Below are 20,706 nucleotides of genomic sequence, written 5' to 3' on the forward strand. Positions count from 1 at the left end.
AGGTCTCTAAAACCTCATACCCAGTTAAGTTATAAGAGATGCATTCAGCTGACCTCACCTCCTGCTTGCTAGTGTGGACACACACGCATACACACTCACACTGCATTGCTTGCTTCCACAGGAGTTCTATGGGGTCACGCTGCATGCATGTGCAGGAAGACATTGGAACGTCCCTTTTGAGAAGTGCTTCCCAAAGTGGGTGATACCACCCCCTGGGGGGCGCTGGAACAATCCAGGTGGCTGTCTCAGGTGCAATTGGGGGGTGTTGAATAAAAATAAAGGGCTGATGGAAGCATAAAGAAAGAAGAGAAGAAAATGTTGAAAAAATGTTTCATCTGTTGTGTAACATAGAATTAAAGTGGTAGTGATTGCTTTATTTTCCAAATAAGCACACAAAATGCAAGTTATAACTATAACCCAGTACTTCCCAAAGTGGCCTATACAGCCCCCTCCGAGGGGGGCGCTGTATCGATCCAGGTAGATTTCCAGGTGGGGGAGCTGAGTAATTGTTTTTCTGAAGAGGGGGAGGTAAGCCAAATAAGTTTGTTGGATAATTTCTGGTAAAGTCTGAGTAATGAAAAATAAAATGGATATTATTTATTATAGTTCAAAAAGTATATTTAGTATATTTTGTGATAACCAGCACACTTACAGTATATTTATTATGTTTTTCCGGCAATCATAATTAATAATTCAGCCTCACCTTCCTTCTCATAAAGGAGCTATTTGTTATTATTAAAGATATGCCATATATTTGATTTTTATTACATGATCACTGCAACACCAGTTCACAGCTTATTATGAATATATATATGATCAGAATAGCTGTAGCTGTAACAATCTGCTTTGATGTTTTTGTCTTTTTTTTGCAGGACATGTAAAATCTGTGCCTGCGGCTTTCATAACAGTGACGGACGACAGACGGTGACCCAGATTACAAGAGCCCTTTCAGTGTTTCTTTGTCCTGCTTTTAACCACTTAGGTGCCACATTGATGTGTATTGTACTGCTCAACAATGTATTGATAATCATTCTTGAGCCTCGAGGCTTCAATGGTCCGAGGAGTCAAGGATTGTTACTGTTTGTTAGTTTATAATAATCAATGAAGGCTTCTGTCACTAATCAACAGTCTAAACATTTCCAAGGAACTATGATTCATAAGCAGCCTTTGTAGATTAGATAGTATAGGTAGGAAGGTATGTAGATTCATAGATAAATGGATATATAAATACTGCAGATCCATACTATAAGTAGACAGATAATATAGACAGATGTATATAGAGAGACACACAAACGAAAGCAGGGTGGCTACTAAATAACTTAAAATGTATGATTTTACACAGTGTGTAACAAGCTGGTGGCCGAGGGACCTGATCTGCTTATAGTGATATAGCACTAAAGCTAATACTTACAACAAGTATTTATATAGCGCTTTTCTCCCGGTATATGCATACGAGAAAAAGAGTGAATTATCTGAAGGATTGGGAGAAAAGATGGGTTTAAGTCTTTTTAGTGTGGCACTATCAAGCGCTGGATATTTACTAGACTTGCCAGATGGCCTGTCTAGGTTTTGACAAAAGAGTATAATTTAGTAGTCCCCTACTTCACAAATCTCTACATTTTAATTCTTATTAAAATAAGTAATATATATATATATATATATATATGTATATATATATATATATATATATATATATATATTTACATATTAGGAATGAGATTATTCCTTTCTCCATTGGTAGGTCGCTGATAGTTGTGGGTTGGCTCATGCATACATTCTAAGGTGAAGTGAGAGCTCCTCAAGAAACTGAATAAATATGCCAGCTTGTCCATCTAACGCTAAGTCATCTTTCTTGAGGTTAAGCAAAAAAAAAGAAATATAACATAGCTGAAACAGCATTTTTGAGTGGGGTACTCCTCCCAACCTTCACATTTGTGGTGGTACATTCGTTGTTGCAAGTTTCTAGATCCCCCTGACCACCCCTGCCTTATAAGACCACCACAGATTGAAAGGCTGAAACCTGTAATCAGGAGTAGGCAAAGTGTTCGTACAAGGACACCAGTGTCCGTGTAAAGGTCCATAGAACGCTATTAAGTTGTCCACCATAGACTCCAGTAAGTGTCCACCATGAGCAAAGTTGGTGCCCACCCCTGGCCGTAAGGCACAATAATACACTTTCAATTAAATCAAATATTGTATAGGGATTTGGGGTACATTAATAACTTATAAATATTTATAATATCTGATAGAACTAAACTCGAGGTAGACCCCTCTGTGACTTGGTGCCTGCATATATACCTGAAGCAGAAGACAGGCAGTAGAATCCACCAAATGTCACAATCCCTGTGGCAAACTTTTCAATATACTTGATAAGCCAGTGCTTTCAAAACAGCTACTACTGGTGCTAAGCTACATTTCTACCAGTCTGCTAATGATGTCTGTATTCATTTATATCCTCATCCCAATAATTTGCAGTCCATGATCTCCACCATCAACTGTCAGGAAGATCTACAATGCAGAACCTATTCATTATTCATGTCCAGATCAACCCACTTAGATTTCTGGGTGCCAATTATATCTTCTTGTTTGACTGAATAAACACGTTTTGGAAATATGAAATAATCCAAAACATCTTGGCAACATAAAAATACATGATAATGATATTAAACAATGTTGCCTTCTCCTGAACTATCTGTATGTATTAATGTATATTTGTTACGTATGTGTTAACGGCCCCATTTAAATTGTACAGCGCTGTGTAATATGTTGGCGCTTAATAAATAACAGATAATAATAGTAATAATGTTTCCCTTTGATAATGTAAACACAATGCAGATCCGCTTGAATAATAAGAGAAGCGAGGCATGGACCAGACCTGTGCATAAACCTGTCCTAACCGTATAATAAAGCGACGGGCAGCCTCTGACCCTCCAGCTTCTGTGGACCATGAAGCCTGGACAGCAGGGCAGAGATTGCCTATCCCAGATACTAAATCCATCACAGAGCATAGCGACTCATATAGGAATGAAGTTTAATAATAGTGCTAATAATGTTATTAGTGCATATTGTTCTGAGGTGTGCTAATTTTAAGTTAAGCGCGGACGTACCTAGCAAAACATTTGGATTTGTGCAGAGTTTCTAGTGTCAGCAGGTAAAGTCATCTTCTGCAAGGAATCAATAAGAAAATATCAGAACTCACTTCGGAATTGGAGAAACATCACAGCCAAGAGGTAGATCCTGACAATCCCAGGTAGCCGCTTGGCTCTCATTGTCTCCTACTGTTCTAAGCCTCCTTCTCCATTACTCTTTTCAGGGAGGGTTTGCTGATCATCACAGCTCTTGCAGGCACATGCAGCATCTGTTCTCCTTTCATCTTCGCATCAGCCTAGACATACACTCTCATCTACAGGATAGCGGGGTGGAATAACGCTACAAGTGGTTTGGGCGGTGAAGAAAACCTGGTGTAGATGCAGGGAATGGACTGACACAAGGCAGAGGAAAACGTGCTCAGGATCTGATTAATAAACCTACTGCTGAATAAGCTTGAGGATTCAACTCTTCAATGATCCAATCAACTAAAATGTTTCCTCTTATCCCCTTCTTTACTGAGGTTGCTTTGTATCGAAAAACCTGAGACTTTGTCTGCATTTTTACACCCTGTTTCCTTAACCATGATTCTCCTGTTTCGTGCACCCACACACATTATATGTATTTTTTTCAAATAGAGCTTTCTTTTGATACCATTGTTAGATGTATAGTCCAACATTTAGTATGAATAATACATGAAAATAATCACATTTAAACATAAAAAGATATATTATATTTTACTATGAAAAAGGTCATCGAGCTAGTTCAGTTGACCCGACATGCATAAGATTTGTTAGATGTTTTTTTGTAAGTTATAAGGCACAACATGCCTGTTCCCTTTTCCAAACTTGAAAATGTTCTAATTTTATTTTGTAAAGCCTATATCTTATTTGGAAGTGTTTAGCAGCCCAAAATACCCCCACAAAAGACAACCCAGGGCATTTTGCTAGGAGCGTTTGGACACGTATCATGTCACCAATTGGTTCCTTGGCAAAGGGGGCCGTAACGTTAATTTTTGTTTCTTTTTTCACTAAACTTTCCATGTTTCTTAGGATTGTTTGCACAGATGACTTGTAACTGTCTTAATGCCTGTGCTTGCCCTGTGTGCAGCCGCTTTTGCTGCTGCAGCACAATCTCCTTCCTTACTCCGAGGCATCACTTCTTTTATTTTTTTTAATATTGGGGAAAATTAAGACCTGCACCAAGTGGCTGGATGTGTCTGCCTACCCTGCATCTGCACCTCAATGCAGTTTTGCGTTAACCCATGGGCACACTGGGCAGTTGGTTCTACCTTAAGGGAGCACGAGGTCTGTGCAAGCAATTGATGCTGAGCACCGGGATTTGACATCATATGGGAGCAACAAGAGGGAAGATGGAAGATGAGAAAGGTAAGAGATGGGAGAAAGAGAGGTGGGAGAAGGGGCAAGTGTGATCCAGTACGTTTGTGTGTATCGGCAAGCATCTATGTGTATGTATGTATGTATATGAGAAATGCATATGTGTGTGTAAGGGCAGTGTATGGGTATATGTGTGTTTGTAAGCAGGCGTGTGAGAGGGCAGTGTGTGTGTGTCTTGGCAAGTGTGTGTAGGGGCAGTGTTTGTATATAAATGTGTGTTTTTTGGTAGGCGTTCTTCCTTACTCCTGAGGATCAATAATTAGGCTTTTTCTAATATTGGGGGAGATGAATTCTGTATTTTACCATATGGTTGGATGTGTCTGCCTGTGCTTGCCAGTCCTGTGTCCTACCCTGCCAATGTCTTCCCAGTGCCCATCTTCTACTGCTGCTGCTGCTGCCTTATCACCTTCCTTACACTGAGGGATCAGTTTATCAATTTGATCCGATATTTGGAGACGTTCAGTCCCATTGCATGTGTGTATTTCTTAGGAACTGAACAGTTAGAAAAGCAATTGGTTGTCCAAAACATATTACAGTAGGTCTTAATGTCAGAAGAATGGTAGAGAGTGTGCCAGCTGCAGTTTAATGTTAATAATAAAATAATGCACTTGAGACATAAAAATACCAGGGCAGAATTTAGCATTGGTGGCACTGTTCTGTCAGTGGCAACCGAAGTGAGGGACTTCAGAATAAATATGTCTAATGACTTAAAGGTAAGCAGATAATGCAATAAAGCATCTCAAAAAGCAAGCAGGATGCTGTGTTACTACTTTACAGATCTCTGGTCAGCCCACACCTAGTATGCTTACAGTTCTGGAGACCCCCATCTCCAGAAGGATATTGACACATTGGAGAGACTTCAGAGGAGAGCTACAAAAATGGTAAGTGGTTTGCAGGACAGAAATTATCAGGAAAGATTGGAGAATCTTAATATGTATAGCTTGGAGGAAAGAAGAGACATGCGGTGTGCAATAGAAATATTTAAATACTTAAAGGGATTTAATAAAGTACAGGAGGCAAACTTCATTAAAATGAGGAGCAATGTTAGAACAAAAGGTTATAGTCTACAACTAGAGGATTAGAGGCTTTAATGTAATGTAAGGAAGTTCTACTTTACTAAGAGGGTAGTAGATATATGGAACAGTCTCCCAGCAGAAGTAATAGAGGCTAATACAGTGAGGGAATTTAAACATAAAGCTATCCTCACTATAGGACCTAACCAAGGACTGATAGGGGTTTAAACCCCTTACATCAGGAAATACGGGCAGACTAGATGTTGCTTATTGTTCTTATCTGTCTCAAATGCTGTTTCATTCTAACAAACACTCCCTATTAGACTTACACAAGCTTGCGAGCAGGGCTCTCTCCACCTAATGTATCAATTTGTCTTAGTCTTTTAATTCTAGTCTTGTCATTCCCCTTGTATAAATGTATTGTAAGAAGTGTTACGTAAATTGTTGGTGCTATATAAATAAAAGATAATAATAATACACACATTACACTTACACACTCATGCATACTTACACACTCACTCTAACATACACACACACATACTCACACACTCCCTCAATATCATACCCCATCACTTCCTCACTCGCATGGGCGGATCCAGAGCTTAACGTCGGCAGGGGCACTCAAACTAACACACACACCAAGACACACATAAATACTCAACACTAACACAACTAGACACTCAACCATAACACACCCACTCACACTAACATGATCAAACACTAATACTAACACACAAGCAAATTCAGCATATATATATATCCTTTTTCCATCCATCACCAAAGCCACCTCCACGTGTCTTGTGAGAGGACCGACCTCATTGGGAGAACTCATGGGGGCCCGGCTGGGTGTTTTTGGGGGGGGGTAAGACCGCTCCATGATGGCTCCTTTTGACCTAATAAAAGTGATAATATTGCTTGGTACAGAGGCTTGCATATTTGTAGGTTTGGGCTAGTGGTGTATGCGGTCCATAGTGAAATCCAAATCTGCGTGGCATGGAGCGTGTTGTTCTATCTCCTTACCTCCAAAGATTTCAGACGCTTATGCCACCTAGATCAGCTCCATGCGTCTAATCCCACGCAACTTTCCCACACTATACTACTTTCATCTAATTCTGCAGAAAACTAGGAGAGAGCGGCAAGGAGAAATAATGTGTGTGTTTTGGAACAAATCCTGTATCCGAGGTCCATAAACTTGCTTTTAGGGATCGTAAGCACCATCCTCTAAGGCAATAAGGCTCACCTTCCTGTGCCACCTCTGCCTCCTAAACAGCCTGCATGTGCCACTTCTGCCCATAAACTTGCCTTTGCTAAGTCTGCCCCTTAAACACTCTGTCTGTGCCATCTCTGCCCCTAAACAGCCTGCCTGTGCCACTTCTGACCCAAAACACTTCCTTGCCACTGATCACGGCATAGACAGTCATTTCGCCCAGCAGCACTTGCACATTTCAGTTTTTCACCTTGGATTTTTGACATCTTGTCACTCTGCGCCCACTTATGTGTAATTAAATTGCTACCACAAACCTTTGACAAATGTTGATGATAGAATGAACGCAAAGTGTCAAAAGAGTTTAAATACCCTGCGGTAAAGAAAAATGGTCTGATGGGGACAGCATGACCAGATCTGCACAAAATGGTTTTGAAATAGCAATACGCTGCTTGTACTTATTGCCACTTGGTGGTATGAATAATGCCTAGTTATTAAAACACTATATTAAAAAAAAGTTTCATGTACTTATCTCAAAATATTATTAAAACCACAGTATCCATACATTTTGGGGTAATACATATTTCTATAGGAAAAAAAGGATTAGTTTTACCATGTACAAAATATTTATAATATTATTAAGCCTGATTACGACTTTCACATACTAGTAACAATGTATGCATGTATTATTTTTATATAGCGCCAGCATACTCCGTAGCGCTGTACGACGGCATGAGATGGGTGTTCTCATCTACAGATGAGGTTTTAATTCCACTAACGAAATCTGTCAACTTTCGTAAAGCAAATAACGCGAATGCAAAGTTGTATATCCCGTCTTCGTCATATGTTCATAGAACATGTATTCGTCACGATTAACATTTCCAGACGCCTCCGAACCGCAGCACGCAGGGTTTCTCCGCTGGGTGACGTCACGCACAGAGAAGGCGGTCTCTCTTTTGATTGAAAGCTTCATCGTCTAATCAGGGCGCCCGGCAGACACTGGCAACTCACCTGCTGTGGTGTTGACGAACTCAGAAGCCAATAGGCGCCTGAATTAGGCGGAAATGACGTTATCCGGATGTCTTGGTGCAATAAGCCAGCCGGGGGTAGATTCCTGTGGAAGGACAGAGGTACCACAGGGACGGGGTATGTAGAGAGTAACTGTCTTAGTGGTAAGTGGGCGACAGGAGTTCGCTTTTCTTTTTTTTAATAACAGTGCGAGATTGCGGAAGTGTTATTTTTTCGCTGTAACCGTTCATGGAATAAATGTCCTTCCCCGAGTGTCTGGGCTGATTGGTGTTTATATCCCCCTGGCCACTCATTGTACAGTTACAATGGTCAGTGTAGTTAAGCACAAGGAGCCACGTGTGTCCTTATCTGTGACTGAACTACATCTCCCAGGCTCCTTCTTGTTTGAGCTACCTGGGTGGGCTATAATTATTCTGAAGATTAGTGACCTGACATGGGCAGATCTGCAAAGTTCATAAAATGTAACAGCAGCGATAAATCACTCTGCCCACCAAGTCTCATGTAAAGCCCCAAGCATTATTTATTATTGTTTTATATAGCGCCATCAGACTGTGCAGCGTGGTACAAAGTTTAGACAGGACATAACAAAACAAGAGATAACAGAAACGGGTGAGGAGGGCCCTGCTCAAAGGAGCTTACAATCTAGATGTTGGTCTCAGAGGAGCCTTATCCCATGCATGTGTAAATTCCCTTGCTGCATTAGTCATTACCATCTATGCTGGGAGGCTGTTCCAGTACGTTTATTGAGCTATCATAGAAAAAGATGTAAAGTCACCCAAGCTTGCCTATTGCCTATGAGACTCCTAAAGCTTGGGTGTCTTTACATCTTTTTACATGTTGGCCGGATAGAATGTATCAGGGAAAGACTCCCTTTTCTCTTGGGCTACAATGAACGTATCCATTTCTTACCAAGTACGACGGAGAAATGCTCTCTGCATGGACGGTTCCTTTTCTTATTTACTCGATATCTTCATTGTTAGGCAATTTCTTAAGGAAGTAGAGGGTAGTGTGTTACTAATACTTTGTAAGTGTACTTATGCTACTTTAACTGTATGTGTGCCAAATAGAAATACATGCTAATTTACTAATTACTATAGAAACTACACTTACCATTTACATCAGTTTGCCAAGAACAGAGTCGCCTTTAGAGTAGACCAGGTCGTGGTGAGATTGGTTAGAACCAGTTAGTAGACTTTGAGATAGTAACTTTTAGAGTTCTTTTAGATATCGTTAGGATAATTACGTGTTAAAAAAACTACCAAAAAATGGCAAATGTCCCCCAACTACATTCACAGGGACCACGCAGCTATCATGAGCATTAACATGTATATGATGTCCCTCTAATGATACTCACTATGACAATATATATTATCACGGGATAAAATATTGTGCTAATTAAAACCAAATATCTAAAAAAGTAGCAAAAATAACTTTTACTTGTTTGTACAGATGCTTGTCCTCTTATGTTCTAATCTGTTCTTCTTTCGCTGACAGGATATGCACATACATGCAACGCCGATGTGCCGTTTTAGCAGAATAATTTTTAATATCGCTCACTGACCAGAGATTTTAAGTTTGTTTTAAAAAGAAAATGAAGAAAAGAAGAAGAGCTTTTGCAAACGTTGACCCCCATCAGTCCAGGGAGAATAGGAAAGAAACCCCGGCAGGTTCTGCTTGTGTCCAAGGCGATGCAGAAGAGTCGTCGTCTGATCATGTCGCTGTTCCTCAAGGTTCGGATCAGAGGAGGTCCTTGTGCTCCGTTAACTACAACAAAAACTTGCTGAAGTATTTGAACGATGACCGCCAACGTCCGACATCCTTCTGCGATCTACTTGTTGTAGTGGAGGGAAAGGAATTTAAGGTGCACAAAGTGGTGGTAGCTGTGGGCAGTAGTTACTTCCATGCTTGCTTAAGCAAGAACCCACAGACTGAAGTCGTGACTTTAGACCACGTCAGTAGCTCAGTATTTCAACACTTGCTTCATTTTCTTTACACTTCAGAATTTTTGGTGTGGGAGAACGAAATAAGCATAGTCTTAGAGGCAGCAAAGTTTCTTGATATCATAGACGCGGTGAAGTTGTTGGCTGCTGAGAATGACGGTGGCTCTCAAGTTGGAATCCAATCAAACCCAAAGGTAGACGAGTCCGATAATAAAGCGGAAACCAGTAACAAGTGTCAGGTGTGTGGACGCAATTTCTGCTACAAAAAGACCCTGGAAAACCATATAGAGAAAGCCCATGGTTTTGGTAAACAATGTGAGGCTTTAAACTCTGATCCGTCCACCAGAAAGTCAACCCGAAAAAGGAAGTGCCCTGCAAAATTTGCAAATGGGAAGGAGTTGGAAAACAACAGTATGTCAAGCAGCGAGTCTGACAAAAGCGACCAAGACAGAACGCTCTCTTCAGAGTCTGATAGTGAGGCGAACGAGGAAGAGAATGAGCTGCGGGAAAATGAGCAGGCAGAGGAAGGAGATGATGGCGAAGAGACATCTGGGGAAGATGATTGGCAAAGTGCTGAGGAGCTTGATGGACCCGAAGAGGCCAATGTGAATTCTGACGCTGGTGGAAATTACCCAGAAGGACTTGCACCCATTGTGTTACAGAAAAACAGTAAAAAACTGTTAAAATGCCCAAAATGTGAAAAGATCTTTGACAGAGTTGGTAAGAATTCAGATTGTATGAATATCATTTGTATTAATGTATGTTTGTTTCAATAGTGTGCTTTGTGAGGGCAATCATGCCCCGTGTTCTTTATTTCATGGATTGGATGAATGAAGTCATATTTGCTTCAGTGTCTCAGTCCCTCTACAAGACGAGCTGTTCGTTTATATACACCCCCCTCCGGCTTCCTGATGTTGCATGTGACATCTGCTGCCCCAGACAGGCTTACCAAACATGAATGCACGTTAAACATCGCATTTGATGGTAGATCGGAACCATTCGACCCACTTCGTCTACCTGATGTACCTCTCGGTTGAGCTGCTCTGAGCAGGAGATAAATTCGGCCGAGGGCTGGGGGCAAGCAAATAGGATAAACTTATTATAGAGAGGATTACAAGGAATCCCCATGCATTTGCATTAAAAACTGTTAAATATAAGGTAACTTGACTATTGTCTGCATTAAAGAGGTAACGAGGGTTGGGAACGTACCTCTTGGCTTGTTTTGTAAAGTGTGTCCACTTATGGTGACAGAGCCCAGGAATGAAACCAGCAAAAATAAGCATTGAAATGATGAAATCGCATTGTTGGAGGTGTATATTTTACTTGCTTGGTCGATCATGTACTGGCTTTGACTGGTAATAAAGAAAACCATACAGTTTCAGCGTGGTTTGTCTAGGGCTGCAACTAACGATTATTTTAATAATCGATTAATCGGCCGATTATTTTTTCGATTAATCGATTAATCGGATAAAAAAAACAATATGCAAATTTTTCGTTTATTTAAAAGAATTTAATGAACTGGATGTTAAAAAACAACTTAAAATTTACATTAACATTCTTATTTTGTTATGATGTAATAAAAAACAATATTTTCAAAGTACAAGAACCCAAACACAATATTTATGAAACAAAATAACCCCAAACATTCTGAAAAGAGGTGGACTATTACTGTTCAAGAAACTTTGCCCCAGCACTTTGCACTTTGCACCCAGCACTTTGCACCCAGCACTTTGCACCCAGCCCTGGCACTTTGCACCCAGCACTTTGCACCCAGCACTTTGCACCCAGCCCTGGCACTTTGCACCCAGCACTTTGCACCCAGCACTTTGCCCCAGCCCTGGCACTTTGCATCCAGCACTTTGCACCCAGCATTCAGCACTTTGCACCAGCACTTTGCACTTTGCACCCAGCCCTGGCACTTTGCACCCAGCACTGGCACTTTGCACCCAGCACTTTGCACTGTGCCCCTGCACCCAGTCTCTAACTCTGCCCTGCACCCAGCCCTGCCCCCACATTCTGCCCTGCCCCCACACTCACACTCTGCCCTGCACCCACTCTGCCCTGCACCCACACTCACACCCTGCCCTGCATCCCCACCCCCACTCTGCCCTGCACCCAGTCTCCCACTCTGCTCTGCACCCACACTCACACCCTGCATCCCCACCCCCACTCTGCCCTGCACCCAGTCTCCTGCCCTGCACCCCCCACCCCCACTCTGCCCTGCACCCCCACCCCCACTCTGCCCTGCACCCCCACCCCCACTCTGCCCTGCACCCACACTCACGAACCGCTCTGTGCGAATGGAGCCACTCGCACAGAGCGAACCGCTCTGTGCGAATGGAGCCACTCGCACAGAGCGAACCGCTCTGTGCGAATGGAGCCACTCGCACAGAGCGAATCGCTCTGTGCGAATGGAGCCACTCGCCCAGAGCGAACCGCTCTGTGCGAATCGCTCTGTGCGAGTGGCTCCATTCGCACAGAGCGATTCGCTCTGTGCGATCTGTGCAGAATACTTACCTCCGGAACGCGTCACATCCGTCACGTAGCTAGAAGGCGGAGACGGCAGAGCATGTAGCAGAAGCGGGGAACGCTCGCGGAGGTAAGTAAAAGGAGCCGAGTGCTCCAACAACGAATTGATCACTCGATTAATCGATAACGGAAATCGTTATCGATGATTTCCGTTATCGATTATTATCGATTTTATCGATTCGTTGTTTCAGCTCTAGGTTTGTCCTCCTCTCCTCTCAGGCAATTTTTTGTAATTGCATTGAAAAAAATTAAGCTAACCTGTATCGGTCTGCTAAAATACTGAATGTTCCCCCTTCATCTTGGTAAAGAAGTGTGTCTTGTGTGTTCCAGGGAAGTATGAGAGTCATACTCGTGTACATACGGGGGAGAAGCCCTTCGAATGTGACATCTGCCAGCAGCGGTACTCCACCAAATCTAACCTGACCGTTCACCGGAAGCGTCACGCCAGCGAGACAGTCATTCACAGTAAGGAGCACAAGTGTCCGTTTTGCAGCAAACTTCACGCAAGCAGGAAGACCCTTGTTAAGCATGTCAGGAGGCAAGTGTGTGTGTATGTATGTATGTGTGTGTGCGCGCGCGCTGTTCAGCTTATAAAGCCTGCGACACGTTCCTCCATCTCCCGCAACAACCGTGTATTCGTAATCTGTTAACAGTAGGTTTGCTTATGTGCCATATCAAAATATTAAATACATTAGGAAATAGACCCAGAATAAGTATTTTATTCACAAATAAATTGAAAAGGCCAACACCTTTTACATTATATTTATGATTATGATATTATGATTTTGTGTTTGTTTGGTGATGGTGTTTGTTTTGGATGTGCTCTATATGAATGCAGTTCTTTCGTACATTAATTAAAATAACGTAAAGGCCACCGTGGAATGTCCCTAGCTTTTTTGTACGGATCACCCAGACATGCTTTGGCATTGTTGTCCTTTATTGCCTTTTCTGGACTGTAGTACCAGTATAACTTTTTATATTCATAATTTAAAGCCTATATATTTTCAGTGATTGGGTATTATCTGAGTGCCACCTATACTTGTGTATTATACGGTAACACACTAGGTGGGGCCCGGATTATACACAAGTACCAGACATTCTGATGATACTTTTTCTGTGTTGTTGCTATTGGCATTACGAATAGCTAGCATATGGCAAAAAAGTCAGCCACAGCTGTAAATGTTCTGGTTCTCTCTTCCAGATTTCATCCTGAAAAAGCACAAGAATTCTTGGCTATTAAGAAGATAAAGAATGAAGGCTGGAAATGTGATGTAAGACTTTTCTTTGTACCGGTCCATTAAACTGTGGAAAATGTTTACTGTGCAGAGATGCCTTTATTGCATGTATTGGCTAGTTTTATACCAAGGCATGCTGCACTGGCCACTGAATTTATCATAACCCTTTTTATTACAAAATAGATCAGAGTATATAACCAGTTTGTGCTGGGCATTTTGTCCTAGATCTGCAATAAATCGTTCACAAGGCGGCCGCACCTTGAAGAACACATGATCCTGCACACTCAGGACAAGCCCTTCAAGTGCACCTACTGTGACGAGAAGTTCAAATCTCGCTTCAAAAGGCTGAAGCATCAAGAAAAATTCCACTTGGGTAAGAACTGTTTAAGTTTAACTTGAGTATATTGTAAAGAGAAGACTTGAAGCCTTAGTGGATACATGAAAATACGGTTCACGACTTGTCGCTTTACCTAACCTGCTACGTTTACCTAAATAGTGGGGCTTAGGAGACAAACAGCTCTATACAGCTTGAAAGTAATGAAATGTTTATTTCATTCACTTTTCCATTAAAATGAGTGCTAAATTCATTTAGAATAATTCTTCTCTTAAGTTTATTGGTGAGCTATATATATGAGTGTGCTTTCTGTTTCTTTGAAATTAATTTGTCCTGCTAATTATATTCCAGTTAAAAAATGATTTTTAATTCTTTCACAACAGGACCTTTCCCTTGTGACATTTGTGGACGTCAGTTTAACGACTCTGGAAATCTGAAACGTCACATTGATTACACGCATGGAGGGAAAAGGAAGTGGACGTGCTTCATCTGTGGAAAATCAGTTAGGGAAAGGTAAGGATATCTGCCATAAAGTCTCAAGTATAATATGCCCTTTACCCCCATCACTGATTAATGATCAGATTCACCAATCGATGTCGGTGTCCTAAACGTGTCACTTACAAGTGATCTGATTACAGATTTCTTACCTTTACAATATTTGACCAGCTTTTAATGAATTATTGTCTGATAAATGACTCTTTAAAGCACTGAGCATTGATCAGTCTCACTGATCATCAGCCAGCGATCTAATCTGGTGAGTGTGTATTAACCACAGTGTAAAGTTATACCTGCCTATTATACACAGGTGCGTATTACCTGAGATTATATGATATTTGCTACAGCGTGCGTGGTTTACCATGAATCTGTATTAGGAAGAGCGTTGAAGTAATTGAAATATCCACTGATTATTTTCTTCTTTAGAACAACACTGAAAGAACACTTGAGGATACATAGTGGGGAGAAACCGCACCTTTGTAGTATATGTGGACAGAATTTTCGGCATGGCAGTTCATACAGGTAAGCAAGATCCTGATTCAACAAATGGTATAGATTTTATTTGGTAAAAACTAAAGCCAAACTATGTCCGAAGGGTTGTGCCTGACCTTAACCCTTTCAAGGTAAAGCATAAGAATTTACCGAGGCCTTGATCAGTAAGGACAACACTTCTCACTGGATGTAGAGAGTCCGGCCCAATTCCCTAGATATGAGACTGCCCTTGACTTTCCAGGACCCTTATTATCGTGTTTTTTTGTTTATTTTTAATAAATGACTATTCTTATTGCTTCTTAGGCTACATCTTCGTGTGCACCATGATGACAAGCGTTATGAATGCGACGAATGTGGGAAAACCTTCATACGTCACGACCATCTCACCAAACATAAGAAGATACATTCTGGTATATTAACTGCTGCCAACTGCTGAAATAAATTGCAATTTGGGAAACCCGAGCACCGTGGGGAAAATGATTTACTTCAGTACTACTGTATGATGTATAAGTGGATTAGATTTTTGCATACTTTAATAGGCCTACGATTGTACTGTTTTATTGGTATCTAAATAGGTTTCGTTTTTCTAAGGTGAGAAAGCACATCAGTGCGAGGAATGTGGAAAATGCTTTGGGCGCCGGGACCATCTGACTGTGCATTATAAGAGTGTACATCTAGGAGAAAAGGTCTGGCAGAAGTAAGTGGACAGTATACATTATCTCGACCTCTTCTGTCTTATCCTTCCCTCGATTCCTGCTTGTTGTGAGCAACCTGGAGGTAAACTGATATGGCATCAAATGTGGAGTTCCGTTTTTAGTAAAATGCCATTTCTTTTGTCCAGGTACAAAGCCACTTTTCATCAATGTGAAGTCTGCAAAAAGGTCTTCAAAGGAAAGTCAAGTCTGGAAATGCATTTTAGGACACATTCTGGTGAGCCACTTTCTCAGTGTTATGGTGATTTACTAATGGCCTTTGTAGAGCGTTTTGGGATGTCTCCACCAGACATAGGTCCTCACAAGTGTCCATAACCTTTTCAAAGGGGATACTTTTTACTGATTAGACTTCCAATCTGACCCGCGCCTCAGCCATTTACCACTCAAGTCAACACTGCTCTGCCCCTTTTCTAGCATAACATTATATAGAAACGAGCGTTTACATGATATACTGATACATCTAGCTTTGCCTGGCTTGTTACGAAAGCAAGGTTTGCGTCCCATCTAAAATACCTCAATCCTACTGCATACCTGGGGCTTGGCTTAGCATATGCCACCCTGCCAACTTGCTGTCCAATCAGTATTACAAGCTTATAGAACATTACAAATCTCCACTAACCAGGTATATTCTGATGCACTTATTCCTTGTGTACTGTGGTGTAACCTGGAAGCTGGATTGGAAGTGCATAGAAATTGACAGCATCTAGTCTGCCTATTTTTCCTCAGGTAAAGACTCGGGCCTTAATCCTTTGTCTTGTGTTTAATTCAGGGTAGATGTATGCCGTGCTCATGAATCCACAGTCTTCTGTCCAAAAAATGATAGTCAATTTCAGCAGTACCGTTTTTTTTTCTTGAACTTCTAGGTGAAAAGCCATACGAATGCCACATCTGCAACCAGTCATTCCGAATCAAGAAAACGCTGACGAAGCACTTAGTCATCCACTCAGATGCCCGTCCCTTTAACTGCCAACATTGCAATGCCACTTTTAAACGTAAAGACAAACTGAAGTATCACATTGACCATGTTCATAACTCCAAGGCAGAAGAAGAAACATGTGAAGAACCAAAAAGCTTCCCGGTCGGATCAGAGAACACTGGTGCGGATATCTGCGTACCGCTCACACTCGTGCCTGTCGATCTTGCCGAAACAGAGGGCGAATTAGAGAGGCACAATTCATCTGTGCTTCCGGCACCAGACTACCCACGAACCCCTGATTTAGCCTTTCTTGAGAAATACACTCTTACCCCACAGCCGACGACACTTTTACACCCAGTGAGACCGGAGCAGCTTCTGGAGAGCAGAGAACACTCTTACCTGGGGACTTTACTGGGACTGGAGCCTCCGCATCCCGTGCAGAGTGTCGTCACAGGAGAACATCACTGATCCGGTGCTTAAACATTCCTTGTGCTTTACCCTGAAAGGAACCACCCCAGCCTGGTTTATGATTGTTTTCTTTGATGGCTACACAACCGTGTTTGTTGGAATTGTAACTATGTGGCTGCTTTAAAGCTGGGAGTCCAGACAATCCATTTAGAAAATGAATACTGCCCAGCTCTCCTTATCTTGAAGCAGACCTGTCATCGACATATATCATGATTAAAAATATTTATTAAATCTAGCTTGTGCTTTCAGTTTGTGTACTTCAGAGATATTTGGTAACATAAGTATTTTACCCCAGTGGCATGTAGGACAAACCCTGAATAATTACTTCTCGGTCCTGAGTTCCCTTTTCGTAAGGCTGTAAGAGCGATCCGCTTTCACCAAAGAAGATGAGGAACTTGGAGAAATCCCGTAACAAGTATTTAAATTACATTTCTGATATGTCTTAAACATAATTCTGTTGCTTCATTAAGCATGGAAAACAAGTGACCGGTACGCTTGTGGAGATTTCTATCGTAACTCAAAGTAATCTTAACCATTACAGGAAAAAAGTGGTCTTCTCTATGTACTACTGAGTGTGGTATTCTGTTGTGTAGATGTGAGCGAGTGTCCATGGTCTTCTGACCTACTAAATAATGTGTAATTTAATAAAACACACATTACATTTTAGGTTATAAGTAAGGTGGATGCTTCCAATAACATTGTTCTCTGGTAACCTTAATTGCAATTTCAAATATTTACATGCTAAAAAATCGTCGTAAGGTAAAGTATTCATTCTAATTGACTGTACGATCCATCAAATCTGGGGATAGAAAACAAAAAGCCTGCACTCTTCTTTAGAAAAAAGGTTTAGTTATTGTTATTATCTTTTATTTATAAAGCGCCAACAATTTACACAGCGCTTATTTGTGCTGCCATTGCATAAAATAAAGTGCTGGAGGTAGGACAGGGGTGCTGATTGCTGAGAATGTGGGGTCCATTTACTTAACTGCACGAGTGTGTAACATAGATCCAGAGATGACCCGTTAAGACATCCAGTATTTAGAAAGAGAGGAAAAAGTAACTATGGTGTCAGTATAACATTGGTGCCAAAAAAACTAAGTAACTGATCCATGCCAGTTGTTAGTTTGTTTGCGGTTTTGCAATGTATCTGTGATGTTACATTTTACTGCTTTTATTTTAAAGGTTCTGCACATATATGTATTTTCCTGTGGCAACAGCCTATCAGTACCTGTTTAGTGTCACGTGACAATTAAGCGATCCTGGCAGAAATTATGAATTAGACAGAATTGTACATTACTGTTTGCATGAAGGGTTTGGGCATTCAGCGCTACTAGGAATGGTGTTCTCAGTGCAGCATTGAATTTAAATACTTTCAAAACTAAATAGATTAGGTGGAACAGCTCCTTTTAATTTGAAGTCAAAGTGAAATGCACCTTCCGTGTAGTGAGTTAATGAACAAATGATAGAATCTGCTATGTACTTGCCCCAATTTTAAAGCAACAGCTGTATGAAAGGATAGCGAGTTTTAATGTGATGAATATTAAATTTCATTTTTATTTTACACTTTAGCAAACTGGGAAGCTTTCACTGGTGCCCCATGCTTGACGCTGGGGTCGTTTCAGTTACTGACTGGCTACGTTTCCAATTCATATTAATACCTGCCGTTTCATGGAGGTTCGCCGGTCTTTGTACGGAACTGAATCGTGCCATTATTTAAACCCATTAAATGTAAATGTGATTGTACTTCGTCTTACTAAATACTGTTTTAAGATGTCAACCTTTTATCAAGTTTCATATGAAAATCTTTTATTTGATCAAGCTTGTGTGAATGTTTAAAAAGAACTTGCACAGTATAAAATAGAACACTCAGTTTTATGAATGTTTTAGTCCTGAGAATTGGCATTGAAGCAATTGTAACCATTGTATTAAATTGAAAATAGAACTACTGTATCGTTGCCTGAACTTAATTGATTGCGTGGGTGATAAGGTGTTTGCCTTTTGTTGTTGTTGAAAGATTTTAGTTAATAACTTTAAATTAATGAAACTTTGTTTTAGTTTAATTTGCGTTAATGTTCATTATCAGAACGGTGCCGATTTACGGAGATAATATATTTGAACCAAATGTGATTAATCCCTTCTAGGATTATGAAATAATTACTCAAACTACAATGAATATGGGGACATAATATATTTATTATATATATAATATAAAACATTTTATGGAGGGGGGCAGAGAAGGAGCTACCTCTGGACTCACGCAGAGTCATTCTTCAGCACGCAGGAGAGGAAAACCCCCATTTTTCAGGAGGAAACCTCTGGGGAACCATGGCTTGAAGAATTGCCCTTCCCTCTGGGCACTAAGAGGTCACTGTGGCTACATTAAAGCAAAAACAGGAAAAAAAAACAATTTGAATTAAAGATGTCAGATACAAAGAAAAAGATCCACACTCTTCATAGAAGTTCTTGCTGGAATCCTGACGCTCTGCAAATCTCTTTGCCGGGTAGCCGACACTCTGCAGTTCACTTTGCCAGGAAGCCAGCTGTCTTGGGTGCTCTTTCAAAACAGTGTGTGTGTGTGGAGAGCCAGTGGAATATTTGCAGCTATGAGATCACAATGACAGCACGTTTAACCCCTCCACTGCCAGAGTACCGTATGCCACACACAGCTTTATTTATATAAAAAATGTGAACAACACAATATGTCTTGCTGCTCATTACTTTTACATTTTATTTCACTGAAATTGTATTACTTACGTGTATGACTACTGTTTTACTTTTCACTTGAGAAGCTGTGATGTTTGTGATATGAGAGAAGAAAGTCAACCTAAAACCAGGAAACCCCTCTATTGAGCCAACCAGAGCCTGAACAACATATGCAGAAAAAAATTACCATCAAACACAGGCTCATAAATATCAAATATCATATTACCAAATGTTTTATTGTAAAAATAAAAACAAAAACGCTGAGAAGCTTTTGTGGGCTAAAACCCTCAGGTATAATGGTGATGAGGGCCCTGGGAGTTATAATGCCTCAAAAATGGGTGCACCAGAGGTGCAAAAAGGTTGTCATGCTTGTACAGATGTGTATGTTGTACCTATACTTGTTTCTTTAGCAATATTATTGAATTTGTGACCACCTTGCCTACCCTGTGATAAAATGTGGACATATGTTGCGTACCTGCATATGAAATACAGGTGTGTGTGTGTGTATGTATATAAATATGTATATATAATCATTAAACCATATCACTCACAAAAAGCACGCACTCACTGATCTTCATAAATATTCCATAGGTTGATTCACATTAATAGGTTTCTTCAGATTCAATCATTATCAAAATATATTTATATTTGTTCATCCAAATAAGTAAAGGGTGCATAAGCAACTGTTTTTTTTTTAATAAAGCGCAGTGGAATAGATGGCGCTATGGAAACATATAATAACAAATGTAGCTGTGTAGCTACTGAGGCAATTTTACCTGAAGTAGCCCTACTGGGTCAGAGTAATCACCGGCATGTCAGCCATTGCATTACATCGTTATGTCCTGTGTTGTATTGTACTGTACTCTACGGTACGGTGTTGTGTTTTGTTGTTTGGACCGTGTTGCTATAACACTGAATGAAGATATTACCCACCCAGCGCATTTAACCCCTTCAGCACCGGGACGTACCTGGTACTTCCTGGTTACTGGTCACCGGTAGACCGGGACGTACCAGGTACGTCTCCTCCAAAAAACGCCCCCACATCACCACGATCGCGGTGATCGTGGAGGCGCTGCTGCTACTGTCTGCCCAGGACTCCTGGGCAGACAGCACAGCCTGTCTAAGCCCGCCCCCATGCCTACGATCACTCC

At 41.0% G+C, this 20,706-nt stretch overlaps 1 protein-coding gene across 1 annotated transcript; it reads left to right on the forward strand.

The window, feature by feature from the left end:
• Positions 1-7,750: 7,750 nt before the first annotated feature.
• On the forward strand, positions 7,751-17,087 carry ZBTB41 (zinc finger and BTB domain containing 41). The gene is made up of 11 exons (XM_053469810.1): positions 7,751-7,873; positions 9,225-10,390; positions 12,530-12,737; positions 13,401-13,470; positions 13,660-13,807; positions 14,152-14,281; positions 14,690-14,785; positions 15,059-15,165; positions 15,347-15,452; positions 15,597-15,685; positions 16,332-17,087. Exons 2-11 carry the CDS (start codon positions 9,322-9,324, stop codon positions 16,850-16,852), a joined length of 2,544 nt encoding a protein of 847 aa, XP_053325785.1. The 5' UTR covers positions 7,751-7,873; positions 9,225-9,321; the 3' UTR covers positions 16,853-17,087.
• The last annotated feature ends 3,619 nt before the right edge of the window (positions 17,088-20,706 follow it).

The sequence above is a fragment of the Spea bombifrons genome, chromosome 6, assembly GCF_027358695.1.
Source record: "Spea bombifrons isolate aSpeBom1 chromosome 6, aSpeBom1.2.pri, whole genome shotgun sequence".
In the NCBI taxonomy this organism is placed as follows: domain Eukaryota; kingdom Metazoa; phylum Chordata; class Amphibia; order Anura; family Pelobatidae; genus Spea; species Spea bombifrons.

Coding starts and splice junctions, on each gene's coding strand:
- ZBTB41 (XM_053469810.1), top strand. CDS start 9,322: ATGAAGAAAAGAAGAAGAGCTTTTGCAAACGTTGACCCCCATCAGTCC. Junction 12,738..13,400: donor CTTGTTAAGCATGTCAGGAG/GCAAGTGTGTGT, acceptor TCTCTCTTCCAG/ATTTCATCCTGAAAAAGCAC. Junction 15,686..16,331: donor GCATTTTAGGACACATTCTG/GTGAGCCACTTT, acceptor TTGAACTTCTAG/GTGAAAAGCCATACGAATGC.